The sequence below is a fragment of the Echiichthys vipera genome (assembly GCF_963691815.1).
Source record: "Echiichthys vipera genome assembly, chromosome: 4".
NCBI classification, from domain to species: domain Eukaryota; kingdom Metazoa; phylum Chordata; class Actinopteri; order Perciformes; family Trachinidae; genus Echiichthys; species Echiichthys vipera.
The window spans coordinates 29218716-29233662 of NC_139829.1; the positions used below are offsets into that span (position 1 = coordinate 29218716).

General features: G+C 43.3%; 1 protein-coding gene across 5 annotated transcripts in view; it reads left to right on the forward strand.

Moving 5' to 3' along the window:
• Positions 1–14947, forward strand: part of fbrsl1 (fibrosin-like 1) — a 295062-nt gene that overhangs the window by 174628 nt on the left and 105487 nt on the right. For 4 of the 5 annotated variants that reach the window (XM_083912662.1, XM_083912665.1, XM_083912666.1 and 1 more), the window contains exon 5: positions 11501–11530. The exons of the other annotated variant lie outside the window; for it this stretch is intronic. In XM_083912662.1, the coding sequence (XP_083768788.1) occupies positions 11501–11530 (30 nt within the window). The remainder of the gene's footprint in view (positions 1–11500; positions 11531–14947) is intronic. 5 annotated transcript variants of the gene reach the window in all.

Below are 14947 nucleotides of genomic sequence, written 5' to 3' on the forward strand. Positions count from 1 at the left end.
AGAATCCGGCTAGGAACATAGACCGTTTAAAGTAGATGTGGTCTCTGTGACATCACCCATACGGTAGACCGTTGTGAAAGTGGCTGGCTCCTGGTGGCTCCGGCCATCATCATCTTGACTCCTGGCAAATCCAAAAATGGATAAAGAGGTGGAGCGTGGATGCAGCTAAGACGGGCCAAATGAAGCCTGGCTCTTGAGCTAGCCACCTGTAGGGATGGGAATCGATAAGATTATATTCATACCAATGCCATTATTGATTCTGCCTATTGGTCTGATTATTTATCATTATTTATTATATTATTCGCTTTCTGAACCTGATCAATTATCTGTGGAAAAAAAGTAGAGAGATGTTTCAGGGTATTGCTGGTGTTTCCATTCAAAGGATCATTTTTCAGCCCTGGCGCCCTCTTGTTGCAAGTTTCCAGCCTGAGTTTGATATCATTGTTTTGCAAGTGACAATTTGAGGAACTGCAGTTTTTGGAACATCCACATTAGGCTCGTTTCCATTTGGGTAAAATGTGGCCGCTGGGAAAGATGCAGGGCCCGCCCTCTGAAAAGTCCTCTCACTCGGCGTGTTTCCATTAAAAAAAAGGCCCATAAGGGATTTACCAGAGTCAGTAGGCGATGTATAACTCTGAATGGGTTTCGACCGTCAAGTGATCAGCTGATCAGTGATACAACAGAGCAACAAACAGCCAATTAGGGACGTGTCGGCAAGGTAGACCCGCCTTATTCCGAGTAATCAACCCTAATAGAAATGCACATATTGGCTTCATTTTTCAGCCCTGGAGGCTGCTGCATGCGTAGGAACCCCCTCCTTAGCAACCTGGAGTACACATAGAGAACACTCTCACACTTTAGCTAGTGCTCTTACACTCCACAACATTTTGACATTTTGCAGATTTAAATATAAAACACTGAAACTTTGCTGACATGTGGCTTAAGTTTTGCCATTATTTCTACAACTTTCCTCTCAAAATCGGCTGCTATTACTTTTCTTTCTTGCCTGTGTTGCATTGATTGGAGCTCCAGGTGTAAACCTGCTGACACCTCTGCAGTTGGAAGATGATGGCTGGTTTCAGATGCTTTAGGCATGTAGAGATACAGTGGTAAACCTGTGATAAGTGGCTAAATGATAAATGCATTTAGAGTGCATCTTAAATGCAATGTCACTTATACTGTGAGCATATACTTAGCTTATACTTTCTTATTCTTTCTGCATGGTAATCATATATTTCCAATCATATATCTGAGGACATAGTAGAAAAGTACTCAAGATAAAAAAATGTTCTCATAATCAAGTGTTCTCTATACGTTAAAATCATTTATTCTTAAATACTTGGTAAACAGATGCAAATTGGGCTATGACAGCCTGTAGCAGCAGTACCACTCAAACCCAACCTCCTAATCAACTGTGTGCGATTTAACTGTGCATCCTAAGCATTAGTATTCCAGGGCCGGATCCCTCTTGGATCCAGGCTAGGATTATCCAAGCTCTTAACATCTTAGCTAAGCTGGTTAACACCTGTTTTTATTGACATTTGAACACAATCCTAGGCTCCTCGTCTTTCGTGGTTTTAAAAGATCTTCTCTTGCACTCTCCATAAGACTAGTCCCTCCTCTTCATCGAAGCTGCAGACCACATATATGACTATGTTCCCACCACAAGTAGTGGTAGCAGGTCAACGGCTTTACTGTGGTGATTAAGAGTAAATTAACATTCCTATGAACATTCTTATTGCAGCCGTATTTGTAATATGGCTTCATTAGAGTTAAGTCAAGATACTTTGATGCAGATATAAATCCCTTTTTTTAGAGCTACGCATAGTGAACTCCTGCCAGGTCCAAGTCTAGACATGAGCTACAGTCTCAAGAATCCCTTACTTGCCTGTACATTCTTGCTCACATGTTTTAGAGTAATTTGCAAGAGAAAAAAGAAAACAAGCTCTTTCTCTGTGTTTATTGGGCTTAATATTTCCATTGGGGCCCAAGTTTGCCCCAGTGTAACTGATGTAATATTCTATAAAAACCGTTTAGGCTGTGGATACAGCCTGGGGGATTCTGGTTAGCAGAGGCTGTGTAGACTCTGAGAAAACCTCCGACTTCTGTGTCTGTTTCAAAAAGTCTTACCAGGTCATTGGGGGAAACTTTGAAGAATGTCCCAGGATTTGTCTAAATCATGCCATCAGGATCCTCTTAAGCATTGCTGGCATTAAAGCTGAGCCCTATCAATGATTCCATTAACCTAAATTCCGAACCAGTCTTCACAACATGACCATATTAACCCCTTGGATTTCACCAAGCTCTTGATCCCTCGCTATTTAGATAGATGGGAATGAATGGTCGCTCACATTTTTCAGGCTATGGGCTATTTTCCCTGCTCCAGACAGATTTATTACAGAATTATTTGTAATATGACCGCATGTTTGTTTGGCCTTTTATGTATCCACATGTTCATCTTTTTTTTTACCCTCACTGTAGTTGATGATATGAGGTGATATGTATTTAAGGTTGACATACATTTCTTCCGTGAACAATAACCATCCCAGGCTAACAGCGCTGGAACGAGGGGAGAAGGGAAGGAAACAAGTGTCTGCCTTCATTAGGACAAAAGGAGGGTGAGCGCGAGAGCGTCTGACAAGCCAGTAACGCCTCATTGTCCCTGATCTCAAGTTTCATAAATTTCCACAGCTCTCGTTAAAGGACGTGTCGCTGCTGTCACCAGGCGCTAACTCGTTATCTCCTCAACGCCGTAAAACGCTGTAATTAACATTCAACAACTGTAACCGATCCAGCATTCTTCCTCTCTAGCCACTAATTGCCACACTATTGTGCTTGCTCATAAGTGGGCCTTGTGTGTGTGTGTGTGTGTGTGTGTGTGTGTGTGTGTGTGGGTACACATTTTCTGCGGTTCGTTTTGCTTGTAAACATAGGTGAGAAAGCAGCTCATCTGAGCTCACAGGTAAAGAGTGTTCTCTCAGTTTTCCTTGCAGGAGTCGCTGAGTTCACACCTCAGTCAAAGACTCATCTAAATAGTAAATGGGGAATATTTTTCCAAACATCTGGAGATTTGAATGCTCCCTGTCCAAGCGCATGTAAATTAAAGCTTTGTCAACAGATGCTTTTAGTAGACTCCTCGTGGGCAACGCAACCTGTAGTTTTATAGTCGAAGAGCATATTGGAGGCCTATTTGTCTAAATCACAATTACTGTAATTACAAATTTCAAGGCAATGCCTGCCTGTGTTTGTGAGGACACAGGGTGTACTTTTATTTAAAGAGCTGCACCATTCTCCATTCAGCCTTGCGTGAGTGCCCCTCTCTCGTATCATATCCTCCATTGTGTCAAACACAACCTCCAGTTGGGAATGTAAACTTGTCACACTGCTATCCACTTACAATGGCACTCAGAGTTTTTCCTCTTGAAGCATCAGATTTTCTTTAATAGTTTCCTGTAGATATCCAGCGGTATCAACTCCGTTTTAGTAGGAAATGTTTTCTCCTTAGCTGCTCCTGTCTGACCTTACCGGAGCAGCAGCCATCACAACAAGGCCTTATGAATAATTAGTCTGGGTCAACTGATACTCCCTGGCTCCACACACCGCTGTCATCTACTCCGCCAGCGCCAGCCAAAAACCAATGAACTGTGTGCAATTCTGCTCAATTGAATCAGTTGAAGTTGATGCAGCTCTTGTTATTCGAAGGTAAACGGCTAGATGTAAGTTGATACAGGGGCTACCCTTGAGGCCAAGTTCAGAACAGGAGAAGGGCGGTCAAATTGGCAGTGTCACAGGGACCACGTTTGGAGACTTCTACGGTGGTCTGTCACAGATATGTGATCACCTGGTGCTTTATCTGTATGCTGCTGGCCGTGCATTTAATTCTCTGGGGATTAGAGGGAATGCCAGGGTAGGGTTTCTGAGAGCCAAGACGGTCCCAGGAGGACAAACAAAACCAAATGGTTGCATAGTGTTTCTTGTACCGGTTTCATGTTCAGGTCAGAAGAGATGCGGTGTCTGGGGATTCAAGTGTGTATCTAAGCGCTTTATTGTCAGACACATCATGTACATGTCTGTTATCTTTCAGATTCTTTCTGTTTTGGCTAAATGTCTTGTTTGACTTTAACGCGGGACCAGGTGCTATATAAATACTGTGAAAGTATCAAAACACTCAATCCACACAGAAATGCATCCCGTATTCAAAAACTGTGCCTTTAACGAGCAGCCAAGACTTCTTCACAGCTTTGATGTCATAACTTTGCTACTATTTATAGGTACAAAGTGCTGTTACAGTGCCATTACAGTCAGGGTTCTAAATAAGCACCCGCCAACATGCCAAATGCGGGTTAAAATTAATTTTGGCAGGTGTTGATAATAACTTACTAGCCAGTTTGGCCAGTGATGTACAATATGAGGCATTACATTCATGATATAAGGCTCTGTTCTTGGTCATTTATCCCTGATGTGGTACTTCCTACATTTCTCATGAACGCTGTGCCGTAATGTTACGTGATGACGTTTAATGCGCCCATTGGCTCTGTGCAGTTTGCAGTGAAACCAGCGGGAGAAACAATGGAAACGAACGGAGCGTCAAACAGGAAACACAAGGAATAAGAAGAAAAAACAGAGCCGGAGCAGGAAAAAAGACTGAAAGAGGAGGGAGTTAGCTAACATTAAGCGAAATGCGGCTGTGGGGAGGAGAAGGGGAAAGAGGCAGGGGATGAGGATAAGAGAACCGAATCAAAGAAAATGTAATGCCAAATGGCTGACGGGTCGTGAACGGCTTTTGTTTGATCACGTCATGTCAAATGTCGCCATGTTTTGTCAGGATTGCCGCATGCACGCGAAAGACAAAAAACAGAACGAGCAGTTTCGTGGCAGGAACTAGTCATTTCAAAGTTGAGGCAGTGCCCGAAGTCATCAGGAGAGCCTAAGGAACTTGTATTATAGAACCCTGGTTACAGTAATTCCCTGGGTGCAAGAGAATTGTGAGAGTGCAGATGCAGACGATCCTTGACAAAGTGTTCAGTTGGGTTGACATTTGGTGATTATGAAGGCCATAGCATAACAGTTACACATTTTTTTACGCATTCAGACCCCCTGTGGCCTATATGGAAGCATCTACATTCATTACGTTTCTCCACCTATTTATCAAGTTGTGTATGTGTTACTTTCAGAAGCTAGAAAAACTAAGCGTATGCATTTGTTTCACAGGACTAAGCCTCGTGTTTTGTTGGGTTGTGGCTTAACCCCATATATAGATAACCTGCTCTTTTAGCAACTCACAGCACCCTTTGTGGTTTTACATGTTTGCACAATAGGCAGATAGGTTGCGGTTTTTCTCACAACGGCTCACCACCAACGAAACTGTTGTAGCTGCAGAGTTTCACTGCCTCTCCTCCTTCCTGTTAGAGTTCTATGGAAATTGACACCGTCCAAAAAATACGAATTATTCACCAGAGACCTGACATAAAGAAAAGTGAGACAACTTTAGAAATATATCTTAAGCATGTTGGTTTTGTCGTCCCTCCTTTTGCAGGCAGGACTATGGAAGACACAAGATTCATTGTTGACCAAATATAAACATGATTAGTGGTTAGCCCAGCAGTGAAAACCTCCATGTCTCTCTTTATTGGAAGCTTAAACTCGGGTCTTTTAAGGTTGTACTGTAAGTGTTTTATCCTAAAGCTCAATATAGTATCAATGTCAGCTGAAGGGTGGTGAAGAAATAAAGACGTGCCTTTAACTAAAGCTCTCAATTGTGTGCCTAATTCATTGTCATGGTTGTATTGCCTCTAATCGGACCCACTACATCAACAAGATTGTGTGTAGTCTCCACACTTTCTTGATTGGACATAGATCTGGAGAAAATGATCTTTGACTGTGATAAATTTTATAGATAGGGAAGATGCCTGCTAGCAAAAAGGTCCCTTTATGAGCATTATGAACAAAGGAGATTTTATTCTCCTTGAGGGTTTGCAGAGGAGAATATGGGAAGCATTAATGAGGGAAAGTGTCATCATATGGCTTTTTTTAATGAGATTGTTAAAGATAGATCTAATTTTAATTTGGGCTAATGCGAGGAACACATCAGCCATTGACCAAGGGTGTCTTATGACTGACTTGACGTACTAAACTCAAGAGTCTTGTGCTTTTACTCTGCAGTTTCACTTCAGAGACCAAGTGGAGAGACAGGGTAATTTTAAAAGCTCCTGCTCTCACTGTTTAGTTCATGAACTTCAGTGACCCACCTCCTTCCTTCCCTTCAGCTCGTGGAAGCACAACTATATTAGTGTCTCCCAGAAAGCGTCAAGAAAGTCTGCTGCTTCTGTTTACAGGCTATTCAATCACTCTAAGTACTAGTGGCAGACTGATTTTCTTGGAAACACATTTGCCACAACCCCTCCTGGCTCCATACATGCAAGGTATTTATCATATGAAAATCTGGAACTGTCTGACTCGCCTTTTTTACTAGGCCTGTCCCAGTGCTGCGACTGGTAAAACATTGTAATATATGCACTGCAGTCAACATCGAACATAAAAATATCCCAGAATACTGCAAGATTTACGCTCTGTCATAGGGAAGTGGTTACTTTTATAACACCATCGCACTGGAGATAATATCTCACAACTTACGAGTTGTCTCCCGGTAAAAATGGGTCATTTGTTCTTATTTGTGTTTTTTTTTAGTTCTCAGTAACACACACAGAAAACACTCTTGTACATTAAGCAACAATCAAGATGAAAAACAGTGGCTACAGTGTCAATTTGTTTTTAGCCTACTTAGCATACATAGCTGCTGGAAATGCAGCAGTGTGCCACTTCATATCTATATTTTGCGTGTACGTAGTATGTGTGTGTAGGTGTGTGGGTGTTGATGTGTGTGCGCTAGTGACCTCAAACCTGGCGACAGCCCCGGCTAACAGCTGGTTTTCTGCCAGTTTTTCTGCAAGGCTATGAGAAAATTAGCTGAGCTTGTAGCACCCTAATATAGCATTAAGCAGGGTGACCGGGCGAATTCAAGATTGATGACTGCCTTCCTCCATGAGGTCTGCGTTCACAAGGTCAGAGGTCCCAGGTCACATTCATACACTGACATACATGCAGCCTTTCTCACACCACAGTTTGTTCTCTATAGTGTGTAAGTTATTGTAAGAGGACACTTAAACTGGAATTTTACATCTACAGTGTCCGTCAGTCTGATAAAAAGTGAACCTGTGAGACCCTTCCAGCATCCATCAATAAACAACATGCAGGGGATTGAGTGCCAGCATGACTTTAATCATGTCTGCTCTGTCTTCATCTCTTTTAGGCTTTGCTCTTTTCTCTCCCTCTGACCCATCTATTTACCCAGCATCCCCCTCTGTAATGAGAAGCGTTCGTTCGTCAGCCATGTTTAAACTGCAGACAGGATTAACTTGGCTAAGGATTTAATGCACATGCACAGTCACCCCATGCTCTGTTTGCAGTTTCCAGGCCGCAGATCGACAAGCAGCGCTGTTAGGCTTCCCTTTCTTGCTTGTTCTCTGTCTCTCTGGGCCCCCTAGGCCAACTCCTCCCCCTCCTCCCCCCTTCGTCCTCATTTCGCCTGAATTAATTGAGTTCTCATTTTTGTGAGAAAGCTCACAGGAGGGCTGTGTGAGGAGAGGGAAGAGTGATAGAAAGAATGAGAGAGACAGAGTGAGATCAGTGGCAGAAGCCTTAGGGGCAGAGCTCTCCCAGAGGTAGGCAGCCACCAGTTTCCTGGGGGACAGTGAGGCCCCTCTGCAGCAACTTATGTCTTTATCCTCTCAACAGCACTTCCGGAAAGACCCAGAGGCTGGTGGTCATGGTCAGGCAGATGTGCTTCTTCACCCTGCATGCCAGAGGAGGCTGCCACCTAATTTAAGCTCCTTGTATCTGTAAAGTGAAAACACTGAAATCATTGTGACTGTTAAAGGTCACATATTCTGCCCATTTTCAGGTTCATACTTGTATTTTAGGTTTCTACTAGATGTTTAAATGCTTTAATGTTCGAAAAATAGAGTTTTTTCATACTGTCTATCTGAAAATATCTGTATTCAACCTCTATCTGAAACGTTCTGTTTTAGCACCTGTTTCTTTCAGACTTCCTCCTGAATAAAACTCAGTCTGTGCAACGTCATTGCAGCCGGGGAATAACTTTCATATAATAGTACTAGTGCATTACTTCAAAAAAGACCAGTAAGACTGAGAAATGGATGTGTTTCTTCTAGTTTCTCTATGAAACCAGCCAACAAGCTCAACAAGAGCCAATCCAGACAACACAAACGCCAACCAAGCACAGTTTAATTAAGTGAAAGTACATTTTGGAAAGCACCGTGCTTGGCTAACACAGCTCTCATTGTGCAGGGTTGGGTGTGACATGTGATGCTCCCACAAACTAAATGCTAACCAAAGCGCTAAATATGTGACCCGAGGACAAGTTGCTGTTATTGCTATGGAAACAACCCACAGGCAGGACATGATATTGTATTTCACCTTAGTTGAACTCGTTACGAATACTAGACATAGAAATAGCAGACATGATGTGCACCCATAGACACTACCTTGGCCTGAACCCTTTCAATTATGAACCATTACAACTTCGCCCCTTGCAATATTCATGCACAAGCAGATCACTCCTTCAGATGTCTTAGGTTGCTGTAAGTTGAGATAAACACTTGCAGAGTTGTAACAGCCAATCGCTCGCTCCTATTCTTCAATGTCACTGCCTTAGCACTCAATAATTCAAAGCTTGGCGGTAATGAGCTCCCTGTAGGCCCTATCCCCTAGGAGCCTCCCCACTGTGCCTCCACTGTAATGTAGTTATATCTTATGTCAGCTTTCAAATCAATTACATTTCTATCTGATGGCTATGTAATTGCGCCTGATTGAGTTTTTGGCACGCCAGCCAAGTGTGTGGTTCCCAAACTCAAGCCAGTCAAAACAGGAAGCTTCATCAAATGAAACTGTATTTCATCCTGATTGAGGCTACGCGCATGATAAGCACAACTGTAATTATGATAATAATAACAATAGCAATCTTTGTTTTCTCAGCTTTGTTGTTCCCCCCCCCCCTTGCTCTCCAGATGAATTTTTGCCCCGAGGACTACGAACAACATTTGCTTTGTTCAAGATGCAAACGCTGATTTGATTGTTTGAAGCGTGTGCAGTTTAGTAGATTAAATGTAAACCGTAATGGTTTTGTATACATTTAAGTGTCTGGACTTTCAGTGAGTTTTTCGTGCAGCAGACTTTTTTTTCTGCAGGACTACACTTGACTTGACTAGAGACATAGTGACGTGCTGTGCTTAGAATTTGATGTCAGCCATACCGTGTGCCACTGCCAACAGAAGTCATTCGGTCTTCTGGCATAATGCCTAGAAATAACAAGCTAACCTCTTACCTACAGCAGCTAGCTCACAGCTGAGGTCAGAGCAATATTGTTGTATGTGTCAGATCTTTCAGAGCAGAATTGTATTGACACAAAATCGTATGGATTGATAGAGACATAGATGGGTGGACGGACAGATAGATGGATCGACGGATGGATGAATATATAGACGAACGCACACATGGCTGGATAGACGAATGGAAATACGGATGGATAGATGGATCAACAGAATAAATGCCTGGATGGACAGAGGGAATACTCTAATGGAGTGGTATTGAGATAGATGAGGGGGAGGATGCTGTGGTTAGGTGCATCAGCAACTAAATAGGGATGAATTGTGGCTGCTGTCAGCAGCACTAAGTATAACAGACATAGTAAAGCAGCCTGGCTCATCCATAATCAGCAGACACAGATTGTCTTCATGCCAGAAGAAAACTTCTTTGGAAATAAAGCACTGAAAGCATCTACCATTTGGTCTTTCTATCCTCACTTCATCATCCCTTTTCTTTTTATATCCCCTTACTCTTGGTGTTCTTGCCCTTTAAATCTCTTCACTTGTTCTATTCTCTCCTCATTTCTCTTCTTAAGGTCTCGCGTCTTTCTGTCTCTTTCTCTCTCTCTCTCTCTCTCCTCTCTCAGCCGCTGTCTTTTGTGTTAACAGCCTTCCATTTTTTTGCAGTGGGAGAGCCACTGGGTGCACATCTACAATCTTGCCTTTCATTTCATGGCTTCTGGAAATGGATGTTTTACTGCCTTCATTAAGGCATGCAGCAGTCAGCACCGTGTTTTCCCTCTGAAGTTTAGCTCCATGAACCTCGCCATTAGAGGACATTATGGCCCCAGATTTCAGGGCACAGTGGAACACTGTATAATTTGATTAGTGTTATTAATCAAGTCGAATACCGCTCTTTTCACCCCCATCTCCCTCCCCTCCTCCTCCTGCTCCTCCTCCTCCTTTTTGCCATTTCAATCCTGCTTTCAAACCCTTCAGACGTTCCCTTCCCTCTTCCTCCTCCCCTTGCCCATGCACCTCTCTATCACATGCACTGCAACACACATGCAGTGAAAGTGACAAAAGGGCTTACACCTTCCCTTTTAAAAACAATGATTTACCACTTGTTTTTTTGTTTTTTTATCCCCCTTCACAAACCCCCGCCCCTCTCACCCCCCACCCCCCCTTTTAGCCCAGGACATAAATCAATTGAGATGAAAGTTCCATAATTGTGCTTGCTGGGAGGGATTTGAGCAAAATTGCGCTATGAATTTTTTAAAGGGAATTTTTACTAGCTGTTCAGCGAGACTTGGGAGGCAAAGGAAGGTGAGACCATGAGGATTTATGGGCCTGGATTCTTCATTACTGAAGTAATTTTCCTGCAAATGATAGTGCAGCACCCTGGAGGGGGGGAGCACTGCCCGCCTGGGAGAGTACAAACCTGCTTAATCTCTCGTGGAGAGAGAGCAGCTCAGAGCACTAATATCATCTGTAAGGGACTGAGGCTCCATTTGTTCACATCTCAACTGCAGCTAGTGTATTTGTGATTCATAGTAATTGATTGCTCAGATTCGTTCCAAGAGTGGCTATACGAGTTGATTTCATTACGAAGGATAGTTTTGTTAGAACTGCTAGGAAACATGCTCCGGGGTCGTTTTGATGATGCACTGTTTTCACAAAATACGTCCATTTTTTCAGACATTTTAAGTGTTTATTATAGAACACACTGCAGTAGCTGTACCTACATGCGTACTTCAGAAGCTGAAGGATTTACTAGGCTAGATATTATAGTCTAGTAGTTATAAAGTAAAGATGGAGATAAGGATGAACAAAAAATTTAAGAGACATGGTCAGTTTAAATGCTACCTAATGCGTTTTCCTTTTTTACTTCCTGTGGTTAACACCCCGTCATCTACGTATTTGTAGTGTGTGTGTATGTGTGTGTGTGTGTGTGTGTGTATATGTTTGTGTGTCCATCCTTGTGATCATTTACCAAGCTGTCATATTGTTTCTCCAGCATGGATCTCCACCTTTCTCTCTACCTTTGCTCTTTCCTCCCTCCTCATTTTAACCTTCCTCAGTCCAATATGGCTGACATTCTGTCTCCATCTCTTTAGGTGCAGCCAGCAGCAGTGGCCCTCCTCAAGGTTAGTGCGTCCACGTTGCCAGGTCTCATTCTTTATCCTGCCTGTCGTCCACTCAATTTTACAGCTCAGTAGCTTGAGAAGCAGAAGGGGTAAATCTGCTGCAAGAAGGAAAAAAGAGAGAGAGTGGGGAGGAGGAAGGGAGAAGCAAAATTATTGTGCACCCTGTCGCAGATTGAAGTGGATCTCATTCCAGGCACACTAACAACTCAAGACAATTAGTCACTTCTCACTAGGCCGGACCTGAGACTCAGTTGAGGGCCAAAAAGAGGCAGGGAGTAGAGGACCCACTAGCATTGCTAAGCACTGCAGTTACATGAGCGACTTAGGGATGAAATGGCTTTGAGTTCAGCTGCAGCAGCTTCTTGGGCTCTTTTGTGTGACACTGAAACAAAATAGGAGTGTTTTAAAGTCATAAAGATATGTAAAAAAAATACCACACCTAAAAAAAATTCTCTGAATGTGAATGTTTATTCTTTTTATGGACATGTTTTAGATTAATGTGGCCAGGTTTTAATGCTGAGATAATGTTTTCCCAAATGTGAAAAAATGCAAACAAAATGGAAGCATGACTAAGGTGGGTGGTGCGTGGAAGATGAGGGAGTGCAGAGAGAAAACTTTGTCCAGGGCCCTGTGCAGAGACACAGCGTGACCAATTGAGGTGAAGGGGATGAATGAGGCCATTCACTGGGCCTAATGAAAGAGTTCCTGCTGGGCCCTGAATGAGGGTGGGCCCATCTGCACCACATAGGCGTGCACAAACCAGTGACCTCGAAAATTACCCAGGAAGCACTTTGGGACAGTCACCCCAGCAACGGGCTGGGGTTCACATAGTAACCAGGCGCTTCAATCAGTTCCTGGCAGCTTCTTAAACAGAGCAAAGTTTTTCCTCTGTATTGAAAGGACTCCGTGTGAAATCAACTTTGAGGGACACTCTTTTTGTTTTGTTTTTTTAAAGGGGGGGAGCTGCCAATGATTGTCCCATGTGAAAAATGATCAGAAGCTCTCACCATCTTTTGAGAGGTGTGGGATGCTGCCCTCAGGACTTTTCCTCTTAAGACACAAAGACCTGTTTGTCTTAGCTACATATGTACATCACTGCCTGCGTGTATATGCAGTGCTGTATGTAGGTTAATTAGGTTCAGGGCATGTATAGTGACAGGTTTAGGGGACTGTGAAATAGATGCAATTACAAAGATTCCAGATAAGCAGTGATTCCTTCAACACCCTTAGGGACTGGACATTAAGTTTACAAGCATCTTCAAGGATCTGGTTCATTGCATTTTATCCATATTAGGTGGTTTAATATATTCAGTCTTGATGAGCCAGAGGCATGCAGGTCATAGAAGTTCCCATTCCCGTCTCCGTTCCCTCACGGAACTTTTGACAGCGTGAAATGACAATCCGCCCCTGCACACATCCCCCACGTCAAAAAGTAATGAGATTGTGCTGCTGGAAATATCACTACAAAGCATCAGGCCTGCACTCGGGTCTGACTGCACCTTCAAACAGCGCTGCCTGCCAGCTCGCCTGCCTCGCCTGCCTGCTGTAAAAGAAACGGAACAAAAACAATCAGAATCAGAGACAGAGAAACGGCGAGGGAAGCTCCCCATGCTGAGACAAACGAACACGCCAGGGCCTTTCATCCTGAGAGTGATTAGCCATCCGAAACGTTTTAAAACCCGGCTTTGAGTGCATTCCTCAAACAAAAGAGTTCCGCTGCGGAGTGGTGGTGAGATGTTTCTCGCCGGGAAGCGCCAGTGATCTAGTCTCTAATTGTGGCGTCGCTGACAAGGCTGGTAGGGCTGGGAGCTTTTTAAGCAGGGCTTTTTGCTGCGCTCTTGTTCCCTTCCTGTCAGATCCACCACCAAAGGCACCATGGAACAAAAAGGCCCCTCAGATTCTGTTCTTACATCCATCTGCCTATTGCTTTGTGCATAAATACGGGCCTAATTTAACACACTAATAGGCACTGATGCTAGCCTAATGTGACCAGAACTACAATAGGTGCTGTAAATGCGGTTTGGTTGCAGATATGTAATATTATCCAACATAGTTTTCAGTCTATGTAATTGCTGTTTTTATCTCCCTCCCTCTCGCGTTCTTTCATATTCCATTGATCAAAGATTCACATTTTCAGAGGAGAAGAAAATTCTGACACATTAGCAATAGTGTTACCCGTCTTTTGCAGCAAAGCGGCAACAAAGTCATGTTATAGGTCTTTGAGTGGCGTTCAGTGGAGCTGGGAGGAGCTTTTCAAAATTTGGCATGGAAAAACCTTTCGCATCCTCTACTGTTCAGAAGCTGAAGGTTTGAGAAATGGAAGAGAGGCAGTTTGAACAATCAAAGAATCAGTGGCTGTAGAAAAGTATGTGTGTGTGTGTGTGAGGGGGGGGGTAGAGGAGAGAGGAAAGGAGTGAAACCCTAGCTCATAAAAATCAGTATTATAACAACATTAATTGATGCTGCTGAGTGCCATATGTGACGCCATATGGAAAAGCTGCCCCAGAGGCCTGCTATAATAGACAGCCCGCAGCGGTGCACACAACTTGGCACATTTACAAACAAGGGACGTCCCATTAATATCAGCCTCGCAGACCGAGCAGGAGACAGTGGGAGGGAGGAAAGGGAGGGAGGGGGGGGCGAGAAAATAGAGAGCGGAAACCAAATTACCTCGTGTTTTGTTTGCAATCTTTAGTCCTCGTGTTTTTACTATTTGTGCACTTGCCACATGCTATCATTGCTACCAAATTAAGAGATTCACTCTATGTGCATTTAAAACCTGTGCTCCTCTACTCCCACAGTGTCTTAATTACAGTAATAAATGGCCCCTCCCTTCTGGGTTGATCAGACCGCCCTCTGTCCGCCCCAACTGTCACTCCCACCGCAGATGCCCAGTGGTCCTTTCATCACACACACACACACACACACACACATACATATACACACTCAGATGCACACTTCAGCAGGTGAGGTGATTCATGGCACCTCGACAAAGGCGGCGTGAACGAGCTCTGTTTAACCTCTTCTGTGCCTAATCACAGGGCAGCTGTTATTTACTGCTGCTGTCCACAGTTTCCCCTGCTTGGTTGCTCACAGCACTGTCCCTCTCCTACACTGCATCATGTCCTATGACTGTGGTGATATGGGCATTTTGCAAGAAATTATTCAGTGGAAATGTCGGTTTTTGTTTATGAGATATTGCACTAATTATACTTTCATTTCCAATAGGTTTAACGATGTGAATAATTTACATCTTGTTAGACGTTTAGTGATCACAGCTGTTAAAATGCAATGTGCACAATGTTTGGGTAACTACTAATTATTTTAATCACTGAATGATTTCTGATATGATGTCTATAAACTGCATTTTTTGGCCAACCAACAGTCCAAAACCAAAAGATGCTCAATTCCCAAAGT